This window comes from Lissotriton vulgaris, chromosome 2_1 (genome assembly GCF_964263255.1).
Source record: "Lissotriton vulgaris chromosome 2_1, aLisVul1.2, whole genome shotgun sequence".
Classification (NCBI taxonomy): domain Eukaryota; kingdom Metazoa; phylum Chordata; class Amphibia; order Caudata; family Salamandridae; genus Lissotriton; species Lissotriton vulgaris.
The window spans coordinates 618,759,778-618,779,452 of NC_141687.1; the positions used below are offsets into that span (position 1 = coordinate 618,759,778).

The 19,675-nt window shown below is 45.8% G+C and overlaps 1 protein-coding gene across 1 annotated transcript in view; it reads left to right on the plus strand.

Annotated features, from left to right (window-relative positions):
• The first annotated feature begins 1,152 nt into the window (after window positions 1–1,152).
• The window catches only part of ZBTB8B (zinc finger and BTB domain containing 8B), a 56,327-nt gene continuing 37,804 nt past the window's right edge, over window positions 1,153–19,675 (plus strand). Inside the window, exons 1-2 of the mRNA XM_086955701.1 lie at window positions 1,153–1,176; window positions 10,711–11,683. Of these exons, the coding sequence (XP_086811827.1) occupies window positions 10,744–11,683 (940 nt within the window). The 5' untranslated portion in view covers window positions 1,153–1,176; window positions 10,711–10,743. The remainder of the gene's footprint in view (window positions 1,177–10,710; window positions 11,684–19,675) is intronic.

The following is a 19,675-nucleotide window of genomic DNA, read 5'->3' on the forward strand; positions in this document are numbered from 1 at the left end:
CGTGTTCCGGTAAGGGGATCACCTTTATAAGGGTAGCGTTGATTGGGTTTCCAAAGTGCTTGGCTCATCAGGGGGGAGGGTAGCATAGGTTAGTACGGCTACCTGCCCTTGGATCACCTGTAAGATAACCCACCATAATGTGTATACTATTGTATGGAATAAACCTGCAGCCATATTTTCTCCAAACAAAAAAGATGTGTTGTGTATTTATTTATGCATGCATTTTCTACTTTGGTGCGCGTGGGGATCATGTTGCGCCAATAATGGAACTATGCTACGGAGCACATTTTTGGTAATTAAAACCTGTGACCAGAAATGACTACAGAAAACATGTTAGCTTACCATCATTATATTCTGACACTTAAAGGAAACACACAGCACGGAATCTGCCTGTAGGGACCATGATCGGTTGAGCTAACTTATTATGAGGTATGTTTGTCGCCCAATAAATAAGCCAGAACCAATTTATTATCAACGATTTCCGGTTGGACAGTGTCTTTGGGGGCGTAGTTTGCAAAATACATCAAATGAATAGTCTGTCTGTTACTGACACCATCCATCAATGCTGCTCTTCGTGACTTTACACCCCTGAACTACCGCAATAAATTTCGTGAGATTCCAGCGTAAATGTTTCCCGTTTCCAGCACGGAACCCTCGGACTAAATCCTACGCCTACTACTCCAAATAAGCAGAAATTGTCTGTTGTCTCTTTATGAAACGTCTCCGATTCCATAATAGCTTAATTGCAACATTTCTCTTGTATTTTGTTCAACATTCGTCTATTCCAAAAGACATATTACAATATGCGATATCCAACTCAGTTGGGTTGTCCTCAATGACAGCTTTAATTTTAAGGATGTCCGTGCGATCCTCGATCGCTCCTGTTAGTTCTTATCCCGTTCCAATATGGCGACGCTCTTCGTTCCTGCTGTTTCTGGTGCAGATTGGTTGACGGGAGTAGTAGTTTCTGAATGATTTTCAGTCCCTTCAGTGCTCGGAGACCCAAGCGTATTGGTGTAATGCGCATGCTTTTGGCTCGGCAAAAGGAGAAACCTGCTTGAGAGGCCTTGCTGGTATACGCATCCCTGATTGGAGCAGGGACCTGTCTTTCAAACATGGATGGGCGGGCCGACTGCTCATCCCCGTGCTAGCCTACGCGAAGGGGTCGGTTAAAAGGTAAGGATGAAATGGGCATTAATTCACACAGGGTCAGAAGGAAGGATAATAGGGCTTTTGACCTTTTTCCCGGAATGGACGGTTAGTTTCGTCTTAGTGGAGACCATGCAGAATGGAGAGGGGCGCAGTGGCTCCCACAGGACGAGAGATGCTACTGTTATTATAAGGGGGCAGACGGACAATGGCCATCACCTGGGAGGCAGTGATAGAGGGAGAAGCAGGGGTACCAGAGGAAGGGAGGGACGTGGAGAGAAGAAGCAGAATGACACTATCCGTCACTTGAATTGCAGTACAGAGAACGTATGGGCAAATGCAGTACGTATAATTTGGTTGTGGTATCAGAGACATTAGATACCACCTTAAGTGTGGAGGGTGGGAAACAGTGGGGACACCCAGAAGAGGGGGTGAGGGAGTTTGAGGGGGTCGCTGTCTCCAAGTGTTGGAAATAAAATGGTCTATTACTCAGTTTAAATGGGCTGCTTATTACTATTTACCCCTAGGGCCCACTTAAAGATTTAAACTTTCCTTTTACCAATCGCTGTTAGCAGGTACAGACATTCTTTTGGTTTAATTCAGGCAATATATACCAAAATCCCATAAATCCTAACTTGTAAAATGAAGATATTGGCTGAATAAGTAGTGCCCTCCTGACATGGAGCTGTATGGTCAGCGTGAGTAGGTTAATATTATTTAATTTATCAACCTTGAAAGAATATAAGAGTGGGTTTGGTGTTTCCGTGAATTAGATAGTGAGCTGCAAGTCACATACGCATGTCAACAGGGAGTGCTTCTTTTTTGTCTGTTTTATATAGCCTGAACTGCACCCAAAGGTATTGGAGCGCTCACACGAGCACCAGTTACATTAAACAAAGACACATTCATTTTTAAAACATTTTAGGCGCGTGGAAATTAAGTAATTTGCCCAGAATGACAAAGAGCTATCTTGCTTTCTTAGGGGGAAACGGACAACGAGGATCACGAAGAAGCAGTGCAAGAGCTACAATGAACATCAAACGGGGTTGTGTCAGAGAGACCATGGGGATACAATTGGTTCTCTACTCTCTCTTTTTTTTGTTTTTTTTTATAGTGGGGGTGGAGAGGAGGTATAAGGTCTCTATTAGGTTGTCACTGAATCCTGTTTTTTTGTTGCATAGATCTTATGGGGATGCTGTCCAGACTATGCCCTTAGATCAGGGGTCTCCAAACCGGTCCTGGAGGGCCGGATCCATGCCAGATTTTTAAAATTACTATATGTATCTCAATGGGGATATCCAAAAAATCTGGCATGGATCCGGCCCTCCAGGACCGGTTTGGAGACCCCTGCCTTAGATGGTCTGGCTAAACAGATCAAAGAAAGGTAGACCCTGCAGTGTGAGATGTTTGCTGTTCAGAAGTTGGTAGCTCTGAGCCAGCAAAGGGTGTTAGTCACTCTTTGCCATCAACTAGAGGGAATTCTGTCCTAGTGCAGGATGTGAGTAAACCCTGTACTGGCAGTATTCCAGGCTGCTCCATTAAAGGAAGTTAGTTACATTCTACATCTACATGTTATATAGTTGTTTAGGTCTCGCCTGTCGATGCGCATGCGCATCGAGCAAGGCGAGAGTATTGGCACTTATCCGCTCTTTATCCACACTGCAAGGAATCGTGGCGATTCCTTGCAGTGCACGAGAAATTTAAGCTCAATGCGCATGCGCATTGAGCTTAAATGCGCGTGCCACATGCCCCCAGCCGCCTGCCTTGCCTACTCTCTCTCACAGCCTCCCCCAGCTCCGCCCCCTCACTACTTGATTGCACGGCCGCTAGGCCTACTCTCCTCCCCCCTCCTCCTCTCCTCCCCTGCCTGCCTGCCGCTAGGCCGTGCCTCCCCTACTCTCCTCCCCCCTCCTCCTCCTACTCTCCTCCCCTGCCTGCCTGCAGTGTCGCACCTCTCCCCTCTCCGCCCCCTCCCCTGCCCGCCGTGTTACGGTGAAAGGCTTGTTTGTTTATTTTACCCGCCGTGTCTCTACTGCTTCCCCCTGTCCTGTCTCTCCTCCTCTCCCTCTCTATACCCTCCCCCTCCCCCCCACCACTCCCATCAAGTCCCTCTGGCCCTTCCCTCCTCCCCGGACCCCTCCTCCCCTGCCCCCTCCACCCTTTCTTGTTACCACTTGTTGCCAGCTGCCCTCCTTTCGAGCGAGAGGGCGCAGTACAAGTACCTTTGGGTGTTGCTTCTCAAACCTGGTAGTCCGTTGCAGCCATGAGGACCTTACACAAAATGCTCCTGCTTTTGCTCCTGGCCTTCCCTGTCTCCGTGGTGAAAGGTAAGTGTAGACTGCTCTGCGCACTGTAGGGAGAAGGTGTATGCCTTTGGAGATTTGTGGAGTTTTGTAATCTCGTCTTGTAGCGAAGGTTCTGACTAACGACTTCCATTAGAACTTTCATTTAAAGATTAGTCTCCTTTCCTGGCAACATAGGTTTTCTCTTTCAGTAAGCGTCACACCAAGAACTTGATTGCTCTCTTTGGGAAGCATCCCAAGGGAATTTATCGGTTATGGCGCTGCTTGTTTGGGGTTGATTTCTTATATTTTGACTTGTTTTCTTGCTTTACCGGTAGTGGAATGGGATATTTTGAAGGGCCATTTTATTTAAATCCACGGTGAACCATGTTTTTGCAGGACTTAAAAGGGTTACAATGAGGGCTATTTTGTTGGAACCAGTTGTTGCCTTGTGCCTACTTGTCATGATGAATGCCTACGGAAATTCAAAGAGAGAGACAACAAATACTCTAAATTACGGTTGTTTAATGTTTTCGTTTATTGCCTGATGTCTGCACTATATTGACGTTTGAGGAGTGCCTATGGTTTGAAGTCCCTCCCCCCCACACAGTCTTGGGGCTGACGTGTCCATCCATTCATTCTCTGCACGCGCCGCAGACGTGTTGAGTTTTCACCGTACACAGACCCATTGGAGTTGAGGGGATTATAAGGAAATGGGCAGTTGTATCCTGCATTTTAAATTAAAAATCGGGGGTGCGTAAAGGATCAGAATTAATGTTTCGTTTGGAAGATTTTGCCTCACCTGGTTATTTGTCCAGACTATTTTCAGATCTCTACATTACATCATAAAGTGTGTGTGTGTAGAGAAGGCTTTCACATATGGTGCTGTTTCTCACATCTCTGGTAGAAGCCTTCATGTGCCTGCCTCTATGGCACTGGCGCCCACCAACACCCTATGGCAGTTGTTTTAATTATGAAAAGCAGATTTAAAAAAAGACACGTTGTAATTAGGCAAGTTAAGTCTGATTTCAAATATTATCACATTTTCCTACATAGAGGCTTTCTAAGTCACTGCAAAGTGCTATCCTTCAAACCGGTCTAAGTTTGCTCACGATTTTCCCCAAAAATCAAACAAGCCCTATACTTAATTGAGTGGGACATATGTGCTACATAAGAACGCAGGGCATAGTCTTTCTCAAGAGCCACGAAACCTATCTTTCATTGAGCTTGTGATGGCTGGTTTCAGTTCTACACTTATTGTATTTTGTCAGGCAAGCTCCCTCATGGAGAGGGGCAGAATTATTCTGCAGGATAGGGTCAAATTTTGCTTTGACTGGCTGTGTGACAGGGAAATTGCAGGAATGTGCCATTTTTAAAAGAATACAGTGCATTCCTGCCTTTTCCTCTGCATTGGGGCTGTTTTGGCTCCCTGGCGCCAACGCAGACAACTTTCCACCATGGTAGAAGAGTGCCTGCGTTTGTATGTTTTTTTTGTTGTTGTTTTTTTTGGGTGTGCACAAAGGACATATTCCTCAACCCCTCACTCACCCTCAACCCCTCCCCCTCGACCCCTCCCCCTCAACCCCTCACTCACCCTCAACCCCTCACTCACCCTCAACCCCTCACCCTCACTCACCCTCAACCCCTCACCCTCACTCACTCACCCTCAACCCCTCACCCTCAACCCCTCACTAACCCTCACTCTCACTCATCCTCACTCAACCACCCTCACCCTCACTCACCCACCCTCAACCCCTCACCCTCACTCACTCACTCACCCTCAACCCCTCACTCTCACTCACTCACCCTCACTCACCCTCAACCCCTCCCCCTCGACCCCTCCCCCTCAACCCCTCACTCACCCTCAACCCCTCACTCACCCTCACTCACCCTCACTCACCCTCAACCCCTCACTCACCCTCACTCACCCTCACTCACCCTCACTCACCCTCACTCACCCTCACTCACCCTCACTCTCCCTCACTCTCCCTCACTCTCCCTCACTCTCCCTCACTCTCCCTCACTCTCCCTCTCCCTCACTCTCCCTCTCCCTCACTCCCTCACCCTCACTCCCTCACCCTCACTCCCTCACCCTCACTCCCTCACCCTCACTCCCTCACCCTCACTCCCTCACCCTCACTCCCTCACCCTCACCCTCACCCTCACTCCCACTCCCTCACCCTCACTCCCTCACTCACCCTCAACCCCTCACCCTCACACAGTGCAATAGGTCTCGGAGCATTTGAGTTAGAGCTTTTAGAATTGTTTATGGCTTTTTTTATTTGTAATTCTTTAGCATTGGCTACAGGAAACAAAAATGCTAAAGATTTACAAAAAAAACCCATAAACAATTCTAAAAGCACTAACTCTAATGCTGCGAGACCTATTGCATTTCCAATGCTTGTTTTTGCAAGCTACTTGGAAATCTCACTGATGGTTACAGATACTCTGAATATTGTTCAACAAAACACTGTTAAAAACTTTAACTTTCACAACATATTGTTGGGGTTTCCTGTCCTAGGGGGTTAAAAAATTGAAAGAACCATTAACTTTATCAGTTTCAGTTTATCACCATAGCAGTGGCCAAATTTCTGAGTTGGCAGTGGGCCATCCGACGGAAAAAACTGAAGGGAGGCTAACATAACTCTTACCTTCAATATACAGTTTGTTACTGTTGTAGTAGCTGTTGCACCATTCTTATTTTTATCTTTTTACTTGTCATAGCCTGTGGTAAACCAAATGTACCTTTTTATCGCTGATACTGTTTTAATGATGGTTGTAAATATCGCTCTGTGATGTTAGTTATTTATTTCTGGTATTGTATCGGGCTAAATGGTTTATTGATGTATGATGTCTTTTATGATTTTTTTTGTAAATCGAATTTAAGACATAAATAAACTGAAACAGAAACTGAATAGACATGTGGGCTTTAGCAACTTGGTAGATGACTCCTAAGTGTCTGTAATTCTTCCTAAAATTATCAGGCAACATTGAAGAAGAAAGTACTGAATATATTGTTAAATTTTTATTTATTTATTTTGAGTTTTATAGAGCGCAAACTTGACCCGTTAGGGTAACAGAGCGCTTTACAGTAAACAACAGTAGTATACAAAAGACTAGGAGGGGGGGCTGGATACATAAGGGAAAAAGGGCAAGTATGTACAATTTACAATCACATTTTGCGAGAAACGCAAGGTCCCAAGTTCCACTGTGGGATGCCCGGAGGTGCCGGGTGGATAGTGACTAGGTACTCCAGGGGATACACTAGTCGGAGGTAGAGCAAGGTCTCTGGGAAATTAGAAGGCAAGGAATTTGCCCATTAGAAAGGTTTTCGCATCTTTTTTTAAAAGAGCCATAGAAGGGATTCTTCTAATGGCGGGCGGGAGTGAGTTTCATATTCTTGGTGCGGCCCCAGAGAAGCCCGATTTTAAGTTTTCTTTTTCCACAAACGTGCAGGTTGGAACAAGATGACTCTGGTGGACCGGGAGTTTCTGGTGCTTCCGGATAACACGCGTTTCTGGGCAAGATATGCAGAGGAGTTTGAGTATAATGCCTTGTGCGTTATACATGCCAATTTGAGTTGGATTCTGGCCTCTAGTGGAAGCCAATTCAGAGCTTTCAGATGAGGTGAAATGTGGTCGATTTTCCTTGAGCCTGTTAGTAGTCTGGCGGCAGCATTGAGGCAGGCTTTTCAAGGTGCCAGGGAGATCTTGGGGGAGCCCGAGAGGGTAGAGCAGCTATATTCTAGTCTGGAGATGACTAGTGCCTGGATTGCCATTTTTAGGTCAGGGTGTCAAGTAAGGGTTTCAATTTCCTTAGGTAGCTCAGGTGGAATCTGGCTGATTTGGCCAACTAGTTAATGTGGTCTCGCATGTTCAAGTTGCAGTCAAGGGTTATTCCGAGGGATTTAGGCGAGCCCACAATGTTCGGAGGGCAGTTTAAGGCTGTGATGGCCTTAATCCATATCTGAGTCTCATGGATGGTTTTCTGAGGTGAGATTAGTAGGAATTCTGTCTTATTTGCGTTGAGTTTGAGTTGGTTGGAGGAGAGCCAGACGACAGTCAATTTCAAGGCCTCATTCAGGGAAAGAATCTCCTCAAGGGAGGAGATTTTGATGTAAATCTGGGTGTCTTCAACGTACATGTGGTAGGAGATATTTGCGGTGTGTAGTACTTCGGTAAGCAGTTCTAGGTAAAGGTTGAAGAGTGTTGGGGACAGGGTTGATCCTTGAGGGACTCCAACAGGGACCGGAGAGGGAGCGGACAGGTTTCTGTTAATTAAGAATCTCTGTGACCGGTTATGGAGGAAGGGCCTGAACCATTCAAGAACAGCGCCATCCATTCCCAGCCTGAGTTTGAAGCGTTCGAATAGTATTTCATGGTTGACCGTGACGAAGGCTGAGGAAGGATCAAGGAGGATTAGTAGGCAGGTTTTGCCTTGGTCAAGGGCTTGGAGGGCATCTTCAACAATGTGGAGAATGGTGGTTTCTGTGCTGTGCCTGGGCCTGAAACCGGGTTGGAAGTCATCTAGTTGATGGAAGTTGGCGATATGCTGGCTTAGCTGCTGTTGCACACTCTTCTCTAGAACTTTGGCTAAGAGAAGGATGTTAGAAATAGGTCTAAAGTTGTCAGAGGAGGCTGGATCAAGCAACGTTTTTTTTAAGATAAGGAGGACTTGGCCGGCTTTCAGAGAGTCGGATATTGATCCCTGAAGAAGGGAGGCATTGATTATTGTCGTCCAGCTAGGAATGATGGATTGGGCGGCGGCAGCTAGGCAGTTAGAGGGGAGTGGGTCAATAAAGTGGTTGTTCGGGTTTAAGGTGGAAAAGATTTCCAAGAGAAAGTGTTTGTCATAGAGTTTGAAATCAGTCCAGTGTGCTTGGTTTTTGGGTGAGGCCTGTGGGGGCGTCGTCGAAGAAAGAGGCAGATCAGGAAGGGGTTGAGAATAAGTGGCGGCTCTGAGGTTGTTGCCTAAGTTTTTGATTTTGTCAGCGAAAAAGCAAAAAAGTAGGAGAATTCCTTCGATGTTATAAGTGACTTAGGGGTTTCTTTCGAAGTTTTGGCCAGGTTGTTGGATTAGTGTTTGACTAATTCGAAGAGCTTGCGGGGTCTGTTCTTGGCGTTCCCCAGTTCCGATCTGAAGAATTCTTTTTTTGACTTGAGGATGTTCCTGTTGTAAGCACTTCTGGCCTGGCGGAGAAGTTTTAAGTGTGTGGCTGAGGGGTGCTGTCTCCAGATTCTTTCTGACTGCCGGAGGGATCGCCTCTCGTTGTTGAGGGACCCATTGAACCAGGGGTTTTGGTCTTTGGTTTGAGTTCTTTTTAATTTTAGAGGGGCAAGGTCATCAAGAATGTTAGTTTTAGTCACAGAGTAATGTTGTTAGCCAATTGTTCTTTTGGATATTTTGTTATGAACATTGATTGATTTCCATGATCTGAATATTGTTAATCACATGTTTATTTGAAGATGTTGTTATAAACATGTTTTGGTTAATTGGATTCTGAATTTGAACACCATGTCCTTAGTTAGAAAGTTGATCAAATATTCGCTTTAATTTCTAATATGCCATACATTTGATTGTAAGCTTTTATAGTGTATTGTGTATGTATTCAACCATTTATGAACTATGATGCTATTTAAACATTGTTTGTGTATAAAACCAAAAAATATATCAGTATATCTATGATTAAAGATTATATTTTTGAGACAAAATTGTGTTTCTGGTCACATATGGTTATTACACAGTTTAGGTCCACATTTCTAATTGTTTCCTAAATGTTTATTTGCAAATATAGTCACAAAGTAATGGTCATTGAGGTCACTGACTGGTGTGATATGGAGGGGGGGAGGTTGGATTTGCAGTGAGCTGGCAGTTCGCTGGGATCAAGGTTCTTGATGTCTCTAGCCCAACGTTTAGGAATCACCTGTTACGGTGCCCTCGTCTTGTGGGTGCCAGGTAGAAGGAAAGTGATGACGTGGTGGTCGGACCAGTCACAAGGGTCTATAGTGATAAGCTTGACTGTTGATTCCTTAACGATAATCCAGTCTAGAGTGGCGCCTTTCGAGTGTGTGGGGAGTGAGCAGACTTGGGTTAGGGCTTGGTCGGCCAGGAAATCTTTGATGGCATTGACATGAGGATCTTTAGGGTCGTTCCAATGTAGGTTGAAGTCACAGAGGAAAATGTCTTTAGAGTTGGGGAAAACCTTGGCTGTGATGATTTCCATGAGGTGATCAGTGAAGGTTTCATTCATGGCGGGGGGGTGGTGAAAATTCTGCAGACTGCACAGTTGGGTGGGGTTGCTGCATATGGAAAGTATGAGGTGTTCACAGGCGTCTGTGGTGTCTGCTAGGAGTTCTGTGGCAATGTTATACTATTTAACACCTTCGACGATCATGACGAGCTCAGCTCGTCATGATGTACACCTCTCATACACTCATGACGAGCTGAGCTCGTCATGGAGCATGGGTTTCTGAATATTTCAGCACCCAGCGGGTATTGCTCTAGCAGCCATGGAGTTAAGAATGGATAGGGAGAAATTGGCTAGCCCTTAATGGAAGTAAAGCAGAATTAATGTTTTTGGAATCAGATTCCCCATATCTGCTCAAATTAGTAGTATGATCCCCAAAATTACTAAGGTAAGCACTTAGTCATATGTTAGTCATATATTGATATCACTGGACTCCCCTGACTTATGAAATACTACCATTTCACAGGAAGACCTTCACCTCAGTGGAGGTAATAAAATACGTCAGCAATAGAGTTGGGTCACTGAAGGTACCTTGAAACACGCAGTCAGGTTACAGCCTTGTAATGTGTCAGATCTGTTAAATTAAGCTTGACTGTAATCGCTAAACATATATAACTTTTCTTATTCTCAATGCATGCCCAACTACAATTTTGTGAGAATAAAATCACAATTTATTTTCAAAACCTTCTGTTTTACCCGAGCTCTCCTTGGCTTTAGCAAGGCACAGCACGGCTTTTCCTTTTCAAAACTTCATAAGGGAGGAGGGGGAAAGAGCAGGTCCCGGGAGCACCTCTGGAAAGCCATTTGAAGGGACCTCCTGCATAGGAAGAGTGAATCATTTGGCTTGAGTATTCTGTGGCGCGGCTATCTATAGTGTATGGTCTACTTTGGTATCTGTTGTAGAGGTGTCTTTTGATCCTCGAGTTGTTACATCTACCCACCGGTCTTTTTGAAACGGGGGATTGTTGGATTGGAATCACCATTGGGGATGATGTGTTGTAATAATTTCTTTCTTTAATGCTCCCCTCGAAGCGACCCTGGACAGCCCTGGGCCAAACAGAAGACATGGAAATGCCTTCCTATCACACCAAGCTCCTGGGGGAGCTAAATGAACAACGCAAAAGGGACTTCTTCTGTGACTGCAGCATCATCGTGGAAGGTAGGATCTTCAAGGCACACAGGAATGTTCTGTTTGCTAACAGCGGCTACTTCCGAGCGCTGCTAATCCACTACATTCAGGACAGCGGGCGGCACAGCACTGCCTCATTGGATATTGTCACTTCAGAAGCATTTTCAACTATCTTGGATTTTCTATATTCTGGAAAATTAGATCTATGCGGGGAGAATGTGATTGAAGTCATGTCAGCTGCTAGCTACCTGCAGATGACTGATGTAGTCAACTTCTGCAAAGCATACATCAGGTCGTCTTTGGATATTTGCAGAAAGATGGAGCGAGAATCCACGTTGAACCAGGCGGACAGTGGCAGCTCTGGTTTTGCCAGAGAAGGGACCTCAGGGGGACCAAAGAGTCAGTGCTCAGCATCCACTGTTTCCCCTTCGCAGGACAAGGAGGCAAGCTCTGGCTGCCTGAGAGATCCTCCATGCGGTGACTGTAGCAATTGCAACTCTCTTGACCTTCTTGTGAAAGAGCCATTAAGCAGCAGTTCCATTGAGGACATAAACTGTTCTCGACCCAAGGTGGTGGAGCCCAAAGAGGAGTTTGACTCAGATGATGTGGAGGTGAGTGAGCGGCTGCAGCAGTACACCATGCCGCTGACCCTGGAACAGATGGAAGAGGGGCTGCAAAATGGTCAGGCTTTGGACATGGCCTGCAATAACTATCACATGAAGCAGTTTCTTGAAGCCCTGCTTCGAAACAGCACTGCTCAAAGGAAAGATGAGGCGCATCACTTCCCACGTGGCTTTGAAAGTCGTTCAGATGATGGTGGCGCCCCAATGAGCTCAGTGATGGATATTCAAACTGAATGGTATGCAGATGAATCAGGTGAGAGGAGCGCCCATGTATGCCAGTCAGGCCTGTATTGCCCCTATATGTTGTTACTCAAGAAATATATGATTTAAGGTGCCAGAGATCTTAGCAATGAAAACAAATATGTTGTGTTGTTTCGATAAAACTACTTAAAAGATCTGTTGTCTGAGGTACCAGAAAATAGGTTAAATTATTTAGGGACGACTGCATTCAGCCCCTACCGACTTTTCAAGTTGCTAATAAAACCCTCGATGTTATGTATGATTCTAGAGCATGGCAAGCCAAGAATTCAAGTTCAGGCAGCGCTGGGAACAGAAGAGAAACAAATAGATGGTGAAGGCTGCATAGAGACCCAGACGGAACAAAGCCTGTCACGATATCATAAGAGAGAGGAATGACAATGACTGTTAAAAAACATGAAGTAGGAGGAAGAATGCTGAGGAATTTCATTGGAAGGGTCTTTCTGCAAGTTGCCTGTCACACCTCAAAATGTAATTGCAAGGAGCCATTTGTAGTAGGTCTGGAATAAATGGGTGATGGTAGTGGTTGGATAAGTGTTAGCACATGGGAACCGATCTCCAAGTGATGTCTGAAGTGGGTTCAGTAGCTTGTGACCAACAGACATTCTTGGCGCAGACTGAACGAGTTGAAAAAATTACTTCAGGTGGGAGAAGGCATCTCCAGAGGCCAATACAGGATAGGTGACCACTATATGCAGATGGTAAAGATTCTGCTAACAAGTCTCTTAATGTGGGAGTCTCAAAGCAAAGCTGTCTCTATTGCGTGTGGGTCATAGGCAGCATCTGAAAATGGTGATCTTGGATTAGCTAGGTATGAGTTCCTATTGACACTACCAGAGGTTGAGAGAAGTGTAATGGTACAGTAGAGATGGTATGTTCTAGTCAGTTTTTACATTGATAAGATTGATTGCTGCGAGATTTTAGAGTGTTAGTCCCACAGTTTAGGCTTTTACAGAGTATTTCAGTTCTGGTGGTGTACCCAGTCCTAAAGTGTTTCTTGTACTCTGCCACCAAAAATGATAGTATAGAAAGCCCTTGTCTTAGTTTTAAAATGCTTGATGGCAACTATAAGATCTTACTGTGTCTGGAAACATGTGGTAAACGGAACAAAAACCACTCTGCAGGCTGTTCTGAACAACATAAGGCTTGAAGAAGATCAGGGCAAAATAGTTGCCCTGATTCTACGTGATATCTCGGCAGCATTTGACACAGTCGTTCACTGCCAAATGATACATAAACTCCACCAGACAGGGCTTCACTCTACTGCTCTATGTTGGTTATGGTCATTCTTAAATTAGAGAACCCAGTCTGTCCAGCTGAATACAGTGAAATCGTCACACCATAACTAAAAATGCGGGGTACCACAGGGCTCTTTTCTGAGCCCAACGCTTTTTAATGTGTACGTCTCACCCCTCGCTAAGCTGGTTCGCAAGTGGGGATTCCAGATATGCTCATATGCTGATGACACTAATTGGTCATCTCTATTGGGGAGAAAACTTGACGACACTAGACAGAATATTTCTAGATGCCTCACGGAGGTTGCCAGCTGGATGAAGGCACACTATTTAAAACTAAATGCTGACAGGTCTGAAATTATATTATTTGGCTTTGTCTACCAGATTTGGGACTCTTCATGGTGGCTGGTATCTCTGGGACCCAAGCCTAGATAAAAAAAAGTAGCAAACAATGCCACGTGCTGCAAATACTACAGTCTGCTCAAACTGTTCTACTGGATTCCAGTAAACTGGTGCAGTACTATAGTCCAAGCCTAGTAGTCAGTAGATTGGATGGCCAACTACCGTTTCATCAGATTCCAGGTGATACAAAATATGGCGGCAAATTTAATATGCACCAAAGGCCAGGTACAACTCTGCCTCGGCCTCCCTAAAAACCCTTCACTGGCTCCCCATCTGAAAAGGGCTAAATTCAAACTTCTTTGCCACGCACACTGAGCCCTTCATAACACTGGCCCTATAATTCTTTGTGACATTTGGAATTTGATATACCCTCAAGAAGTTAGAGATAATCTAACTTCGCCTTTGCCAAATCCTTGTGCATCACAAAAGTTATGTCCGGATGCCGATCTTTCACCCATCTTGCTGCGGTACATTGGAATCTGTTACCCCTGGATCTTCGCCTAACGAATGACGACCTTAGCTTCTGAAAAAAGCTTAAGACTTGGCTTTTCCTCAAATAACTATTTCCTCCCCTAAGTGATTTGTCCCCTATGATTTTTTTTTTCTTAACACAACCTGTGACAGCTAGAGCGCTGTGATATCCCCATAGGGATGAGTGTCTGCACTTTACAAATATTGTTACATAAATAAATAACTGGTGTGAGCTTCTTCTAAATTCACCAAAGACCTCACTGTTTGATCAAGCAAGTTCTTTAAACAGGTGTTTTATCCCTAGCCCCCCCAGAGTCACCTGACCTGACTTGCCTTGAAGTTCCTGCATCACACCTCTCCTGGTCGCTCTCTATCTTTCTCCCTCGATCTTCTCTCTCTCTTTCTCCTTGCCTGTTTCTCTCCATTTTCTGATATGTTTTTACCCCCATGTGTGCTTTTAGCCCGATTTTCTGCTATGTTTTTTGACTTTTTTTTCCCCATCTTCAGCTCTTTTCTTTACACAGTTTTGAGACTTTTTGCCCATTTTCTGTTCCGTTTGCACACCATTTTGTGACTATTCAGTTCTGTTGTTTGCCTTTCTTCTACTCTGCGTTTTAGGTCTCGTCTGAGCCAGCACATGCGCTGTACTGGTGAGAATTTTAGTAAGTGGGCTTCAGAAATCCTACCACATGCTTTTGCTTGTGACCTAAAGCTTGCGGTTACGCGCACGGTTGAGAGCAGAGGCGCCATCTGGCTTTCCTTTCTCGTCATGGCTCATTAAGCCATCTGTTGTCTCCTTGCTCCCGCCTCCTCCCTGCTCTCATTGCTGCCTTCCTACGCCGCTGCCTCTGATTTTAATTATGCCTTTATCTTTGGGATTTGGGCTTGTTTTCCCATATCTCGCCCTTTTATTGCTCCCTTTCCTTGCCTCCCCACTCAGTGTCTTCCTCATGCAAGCCGTCTAGCTTCCCTTTCTTCGCTTCATCCTATCACGAATTGCACCCAACATAGTTTCGGTGCTACATAATTCAACTTTTACTTCTTATTCCTTGTGCGCCCTCTTGCGGCTTCTTCCAGTGTATCGTGCTCGTGTATCATTGCACTAAGAAATCAAATACACATATGGAAAGCTTTCATGTAAGCTTGATGTACTTTTCATTAGTGAAAAGTACAGATTGTGGAATGCATTCACTTCTTTATTTCATATGTGCATTGTTTGCAAAAAGCAATCTGCTTTGTTATTTTTTTCTCTGCAAGATACATTGGTTTACTTTGCAGCATAGCAATGGTGCCCCTGCACCCAAATTCAGCTTCTGCACCAAGCAGTTCCTATTCTCTTGTTGTCCAACTGCTGCTGAAATACAAACTTGATGCGCACGTCGGTTTTAGAAAGTCAGCAGATCAGGCTTAGAACTGAAAGTGACTCTTCAAACACTTGCTTTCTCAAAGCAGCTATGCCATCCTTAATGGGACGGGAGCTGTTGGCACCAGAAGAGTAGACAGCGCATTCTCCCCTGATGTCAAACAGGCACATTGTGTGCTTTGGGAGGAAGAATGGTATTGCGAGTCCCTGTTTTGCAATCACAAAGCCGATGTTTTCGAATATTTGCTATTGCAAAACGGGTTTGCACATCATTAGATCTCTCTCTCGCCTCCCACTCTCTTTCTCTCTCTCCTCTCCCCCTCTTGAATTCTCTCTCTCTCTCCCCCTTAATTCTCTCTCTCTGATCCCCTTTTCTCTCCCTCTCTTTCTCTCCCCTTCATTCACTCTCTCCCCTTATTTCTCTCTCTCTCTCCCCTTCATTCTCTTTCCTCTCGTTCTCTCTTCTCTCACTCACTCTCCCACTTGAGCTCCATCTGCCATTTCTTCTTCCATTCTTTCTCTCTTGTATTCAGTCCTCCACGTTCCTCCACTTTCCTCCTCTTTTGCATGCAGGTTGTAACAAGCATTGGTATAGCCAATAGGTCTCGCCTTTGGGACCTTATGTGTGGTTAGCCATGCAACAGTTAATGTTGTTGCAGTAAGGATGAGGTGGAGGAGGCGTGGCGCAGCGGCCAGGGCGACTGACGCTGGACGCTGGGGATCATGGTTCGAACCCTGACACGGGCGGCAGGGGTATGCCCAGCACCATGTGACTCTGGGCAATAGCTTGCTTAATCTTCCCGACGGCCCCCAGCGCCGGGAAACCTACGGGTAGCTGTCTGCTTTACAAATACAGGATTATTATTATTATTATTAAGGATATTGTGCTGCATACCTAAATTATAAGGTCCCAAAGGCGGGACCTATTGGCTATACCAATGCTTGTTCCCTTTGTTTTTGGCTCATGACTCTGTGAATGTGTTTCAATCTCTTTCCTCTGCCCAGTGCTCTTTCCCTTGTTCCTGCTCTCCCACATCCCACAACTGCCTCAGCCCTGCCCACCACCTCTGGGCTCCTCCCCCTTCCGGGACCTACTTAATGGCAGCCGCAGGGTGTAAGAGTGCAGAGGTTGCAGTCATCTCTGGGCACATCCACTGCTAGGAACCATGGTCCTGCACGTACTGTACGCTACCCCACTGCGACCCTCCTCGCTCTCAGTCCTGGCAGCCACTCGCCACACTTTTGCCACATCATACAACACAGAGGAAGAGTTCTGCACCTCTTGTAAGTACTCTTGCATCCCTATAAAGCACCACCCACACAGTCCTCAGCGCTCTCGTGTATGATCCTTAACTCCTGCTCGCTCACCAAACATGTCACAGAAATATGGGATCTGATACATAACCATTGTCCAAACTCGCTCTACCTCACAGAAACACCTAAACCAAACCTCGCCACAGCCATTCTCACTGTCTACAAGATCATCCAGGCAGGACCTCCAGTACAAGCCCATGGGCAGAGTCGCCATCATACGCAAAGACACATTCAGCTGCATCACATCCACAGACACACCTACTAGCTACATGGAACATGTTCCATCAGTAGATCAAAGCAAACTTCAATCTACGTGGAACCCTCGTATACAGACCTCCAGGGCCACGCACCACCTATGCCACCAATATCACAGACTTCATTGAACCCCTCGTCATCGACCTTCTTCCTCCCCGAGACCTGAATTTTCACTTAGAAATTGTGTAAACACGATTTGACTACTAGAAAGCCTTTTGAACCTCGGTCTCAGCCAGCATCTTACCAGACACCCCCCCAGAGGGCAGGACATGTTCTGGATCCAAGTTTTACCTCCTTTAGCAACATCACAGTTGACAAGCCATTGCTTGGACAGACCACGACCACATCAGCTTTAGCATCCCTGTCCTGCAATACCACAAACCTACCACTACCAGACTTACCTGCTACTGCTGGAAAAAACATCCTAGAGGAAGACTCAACTTCTCACTCTCTGCGCACTGGCTGGAGCACACCAGCAGCCTGCCAGAAGCCATTGAAAACTTCAGTATCTGCATTACCACATGTGCTGAGACCCTCGCTCCCCTCAGGCACCACAAAACAGCAAGAACCTAACCACAGACCAGCTGATACACAGATGAGCTCAGGCTGACGAAACGCCACAGCAAATAATTAGAGCGTAAGTGGAGAATAAGTCAAGGCACTGCAGACAAAAACATCTTCACCAACAGATCTGGAATATCCAGCCCACAGCTCTTGCAGACCGTATCAACAGTGGCTCCAACAGTAGCAAGGAAATATTCATCATCATTAAAGAGTTCACCGCACTGCACCACAGCAGGTTCCAGCCCCATCACCCCCTCACAAAACCTATGCAACACGGTCTCTGAATTTTTCTTCAAAAAGATTATCTCCATTATATTGCAACTTTGACCCTCAACTGGCTACCACCACCCCTCCTAAGCAGCTTCCATCTAAACTGACAAACTAACCCTGACAATGTGGCCGACCATCGCCACCAATGACCCTCTACTACCATGAAGTCCATTTACTCCGGGCCCCATCTGACCCCTGTGCCACCACACCCTCACCACAGGGCTCCTACCACTCTGCAAATCACTAACACACATCCTCAGTTCTTCCATGACCTCAGCCACCTTCCTGGATGCTTGGAAACACACCACTGTCAGCCCACTCCCTCCACCCTACAAGAAATCCTCTGCTGACCCTGCATTGCGAGCCAATTACAGACCAATCTCCACACTACCATACCTAACCACGGTCTTAGAGAAGTTCATCATCAGGTGCCTTGACAACTACCTCAGCAACAACCAACGCCACTCAGTCTGGCTTCAGACCAAACCACAGTACAGAAACCGCCCTCACCACTACCACTGAAAACATCTGAATGATCCTGGACAGATGTGACTATGTCACCCTCATCATCCTGGGCCTCTATGCAGCCTTTTACATGGTCTCCCATCACATACTCATCAGGCACCTTCTTGAGATCGTGTTCATGAAAGGGCCCGTTTGCCGCTGGATCCTCCCTTTCTTAACGGATAGGACACAAGCTGTCAGCCTAGTCCTGTACTCCTGAGAAGCCCGCAAACTCATCTGTTGAGTGCAAGGGAGGAGGGAGCACACTGCCTCTCATCTCAGCACAGTTCAGCCGTTGCATTCTGGTAAATGCAGTACGCTTACTTCAAAGTTGCTGTAGTTTTTTACCAAAGTTGGTGCAAATAGCGCTGTTATCTCTAGACACGTGTTTCTGGATTTAACCCTTCACTAGTAGAGAGCAGAGAAAAGTCATCTGGGTTGCTAAAATGCCTCCCAAGTCTTCACATGTACACACTGCCTTTCATCCCTGCACAGTTCACCCATTGCATTCTGGTAAATGCAGTACACTTACTTCAAAGTTACTATAGTTTTTCACCAACGTTGGTGCAGGTAGTGCTGTTATCTCTAGACACGTGTTTCTGGGTTTATCCCTTCATTAGTAGAGAGCAGAGGAAAGTAATCTGTGGTTTCTGAAATGCTGCCCAAGTCTTCACAGGTACAGTGCCACTCCACAGGCACACAGGTGCATTCTGGGTGAGCGGTGTTGGTTCAAAGGAGCCTTTTAAGGACAGGGGGGAGCACACTGCCGTTCATCCCTGCACTGTTCACCCCATTGCAATCTGGCAAATGCAGTACACTTACTTCAAAGTTGCTGTAGTTTTCCACCAAAGTTGGTGCAGGTAGTGCTGTTATCTCTAGACATGTGTTTTGGGGTTTTACCCTTCATCAGTAGAGAGTAGAAGTAGTAGAGAGCACAGAAAGTTCATCTTGGGTTGCTGAAATGCTGCCCAAGTCTTCACAGGTACAGTACCCTTCCACTGGTATGCAGGTGCAGCTAAGGTCAGCATAACAGCTTGTTGGCTTCAGGAAACCTTCAGCGCTATTCACCCCATTGCATTCTGATAAGTGCAGTGCGCCTGTGAGAGGTACTGAGACCTGAGAGGACTGCAGCAGCATTCTCAGCAACCCCTGATAAAATGCGTTTTAGATTGCTACTGATGAATGATACAATCCAGAAGCATGTGTCTAGAGATGACAAGCACTACCTGCACCAACTTTGGTGAAATACGACTACTAATATTAAAGTAAATGCTAATTGTTAACTGCACTCACCTTATCCAATGAGGCGAACTGTGCTGGATGTGAGACAGTATTCTCCCACCCCCCTTCTGTTTAAATTGGCTGCCTTGAGCCATTGAGCGGACGAGCTTTTGGAGATACAGGTGCAGAGGTTCTGAGACCTGAGAGGACCGTGGCAGCATTCTCAGCAACCCCTGATAAAAATAAATTTTGATCTCTACTCATGAAGGATAAAGTCCAGAAACACGGATCTAAAGATGAGCAGCACTACCTGTGCCAACTTTGGTGAAATACTACTACTAATATTCAAGTAAGAGCTAATTGTGAACTGAATTCACCATAATGCAAA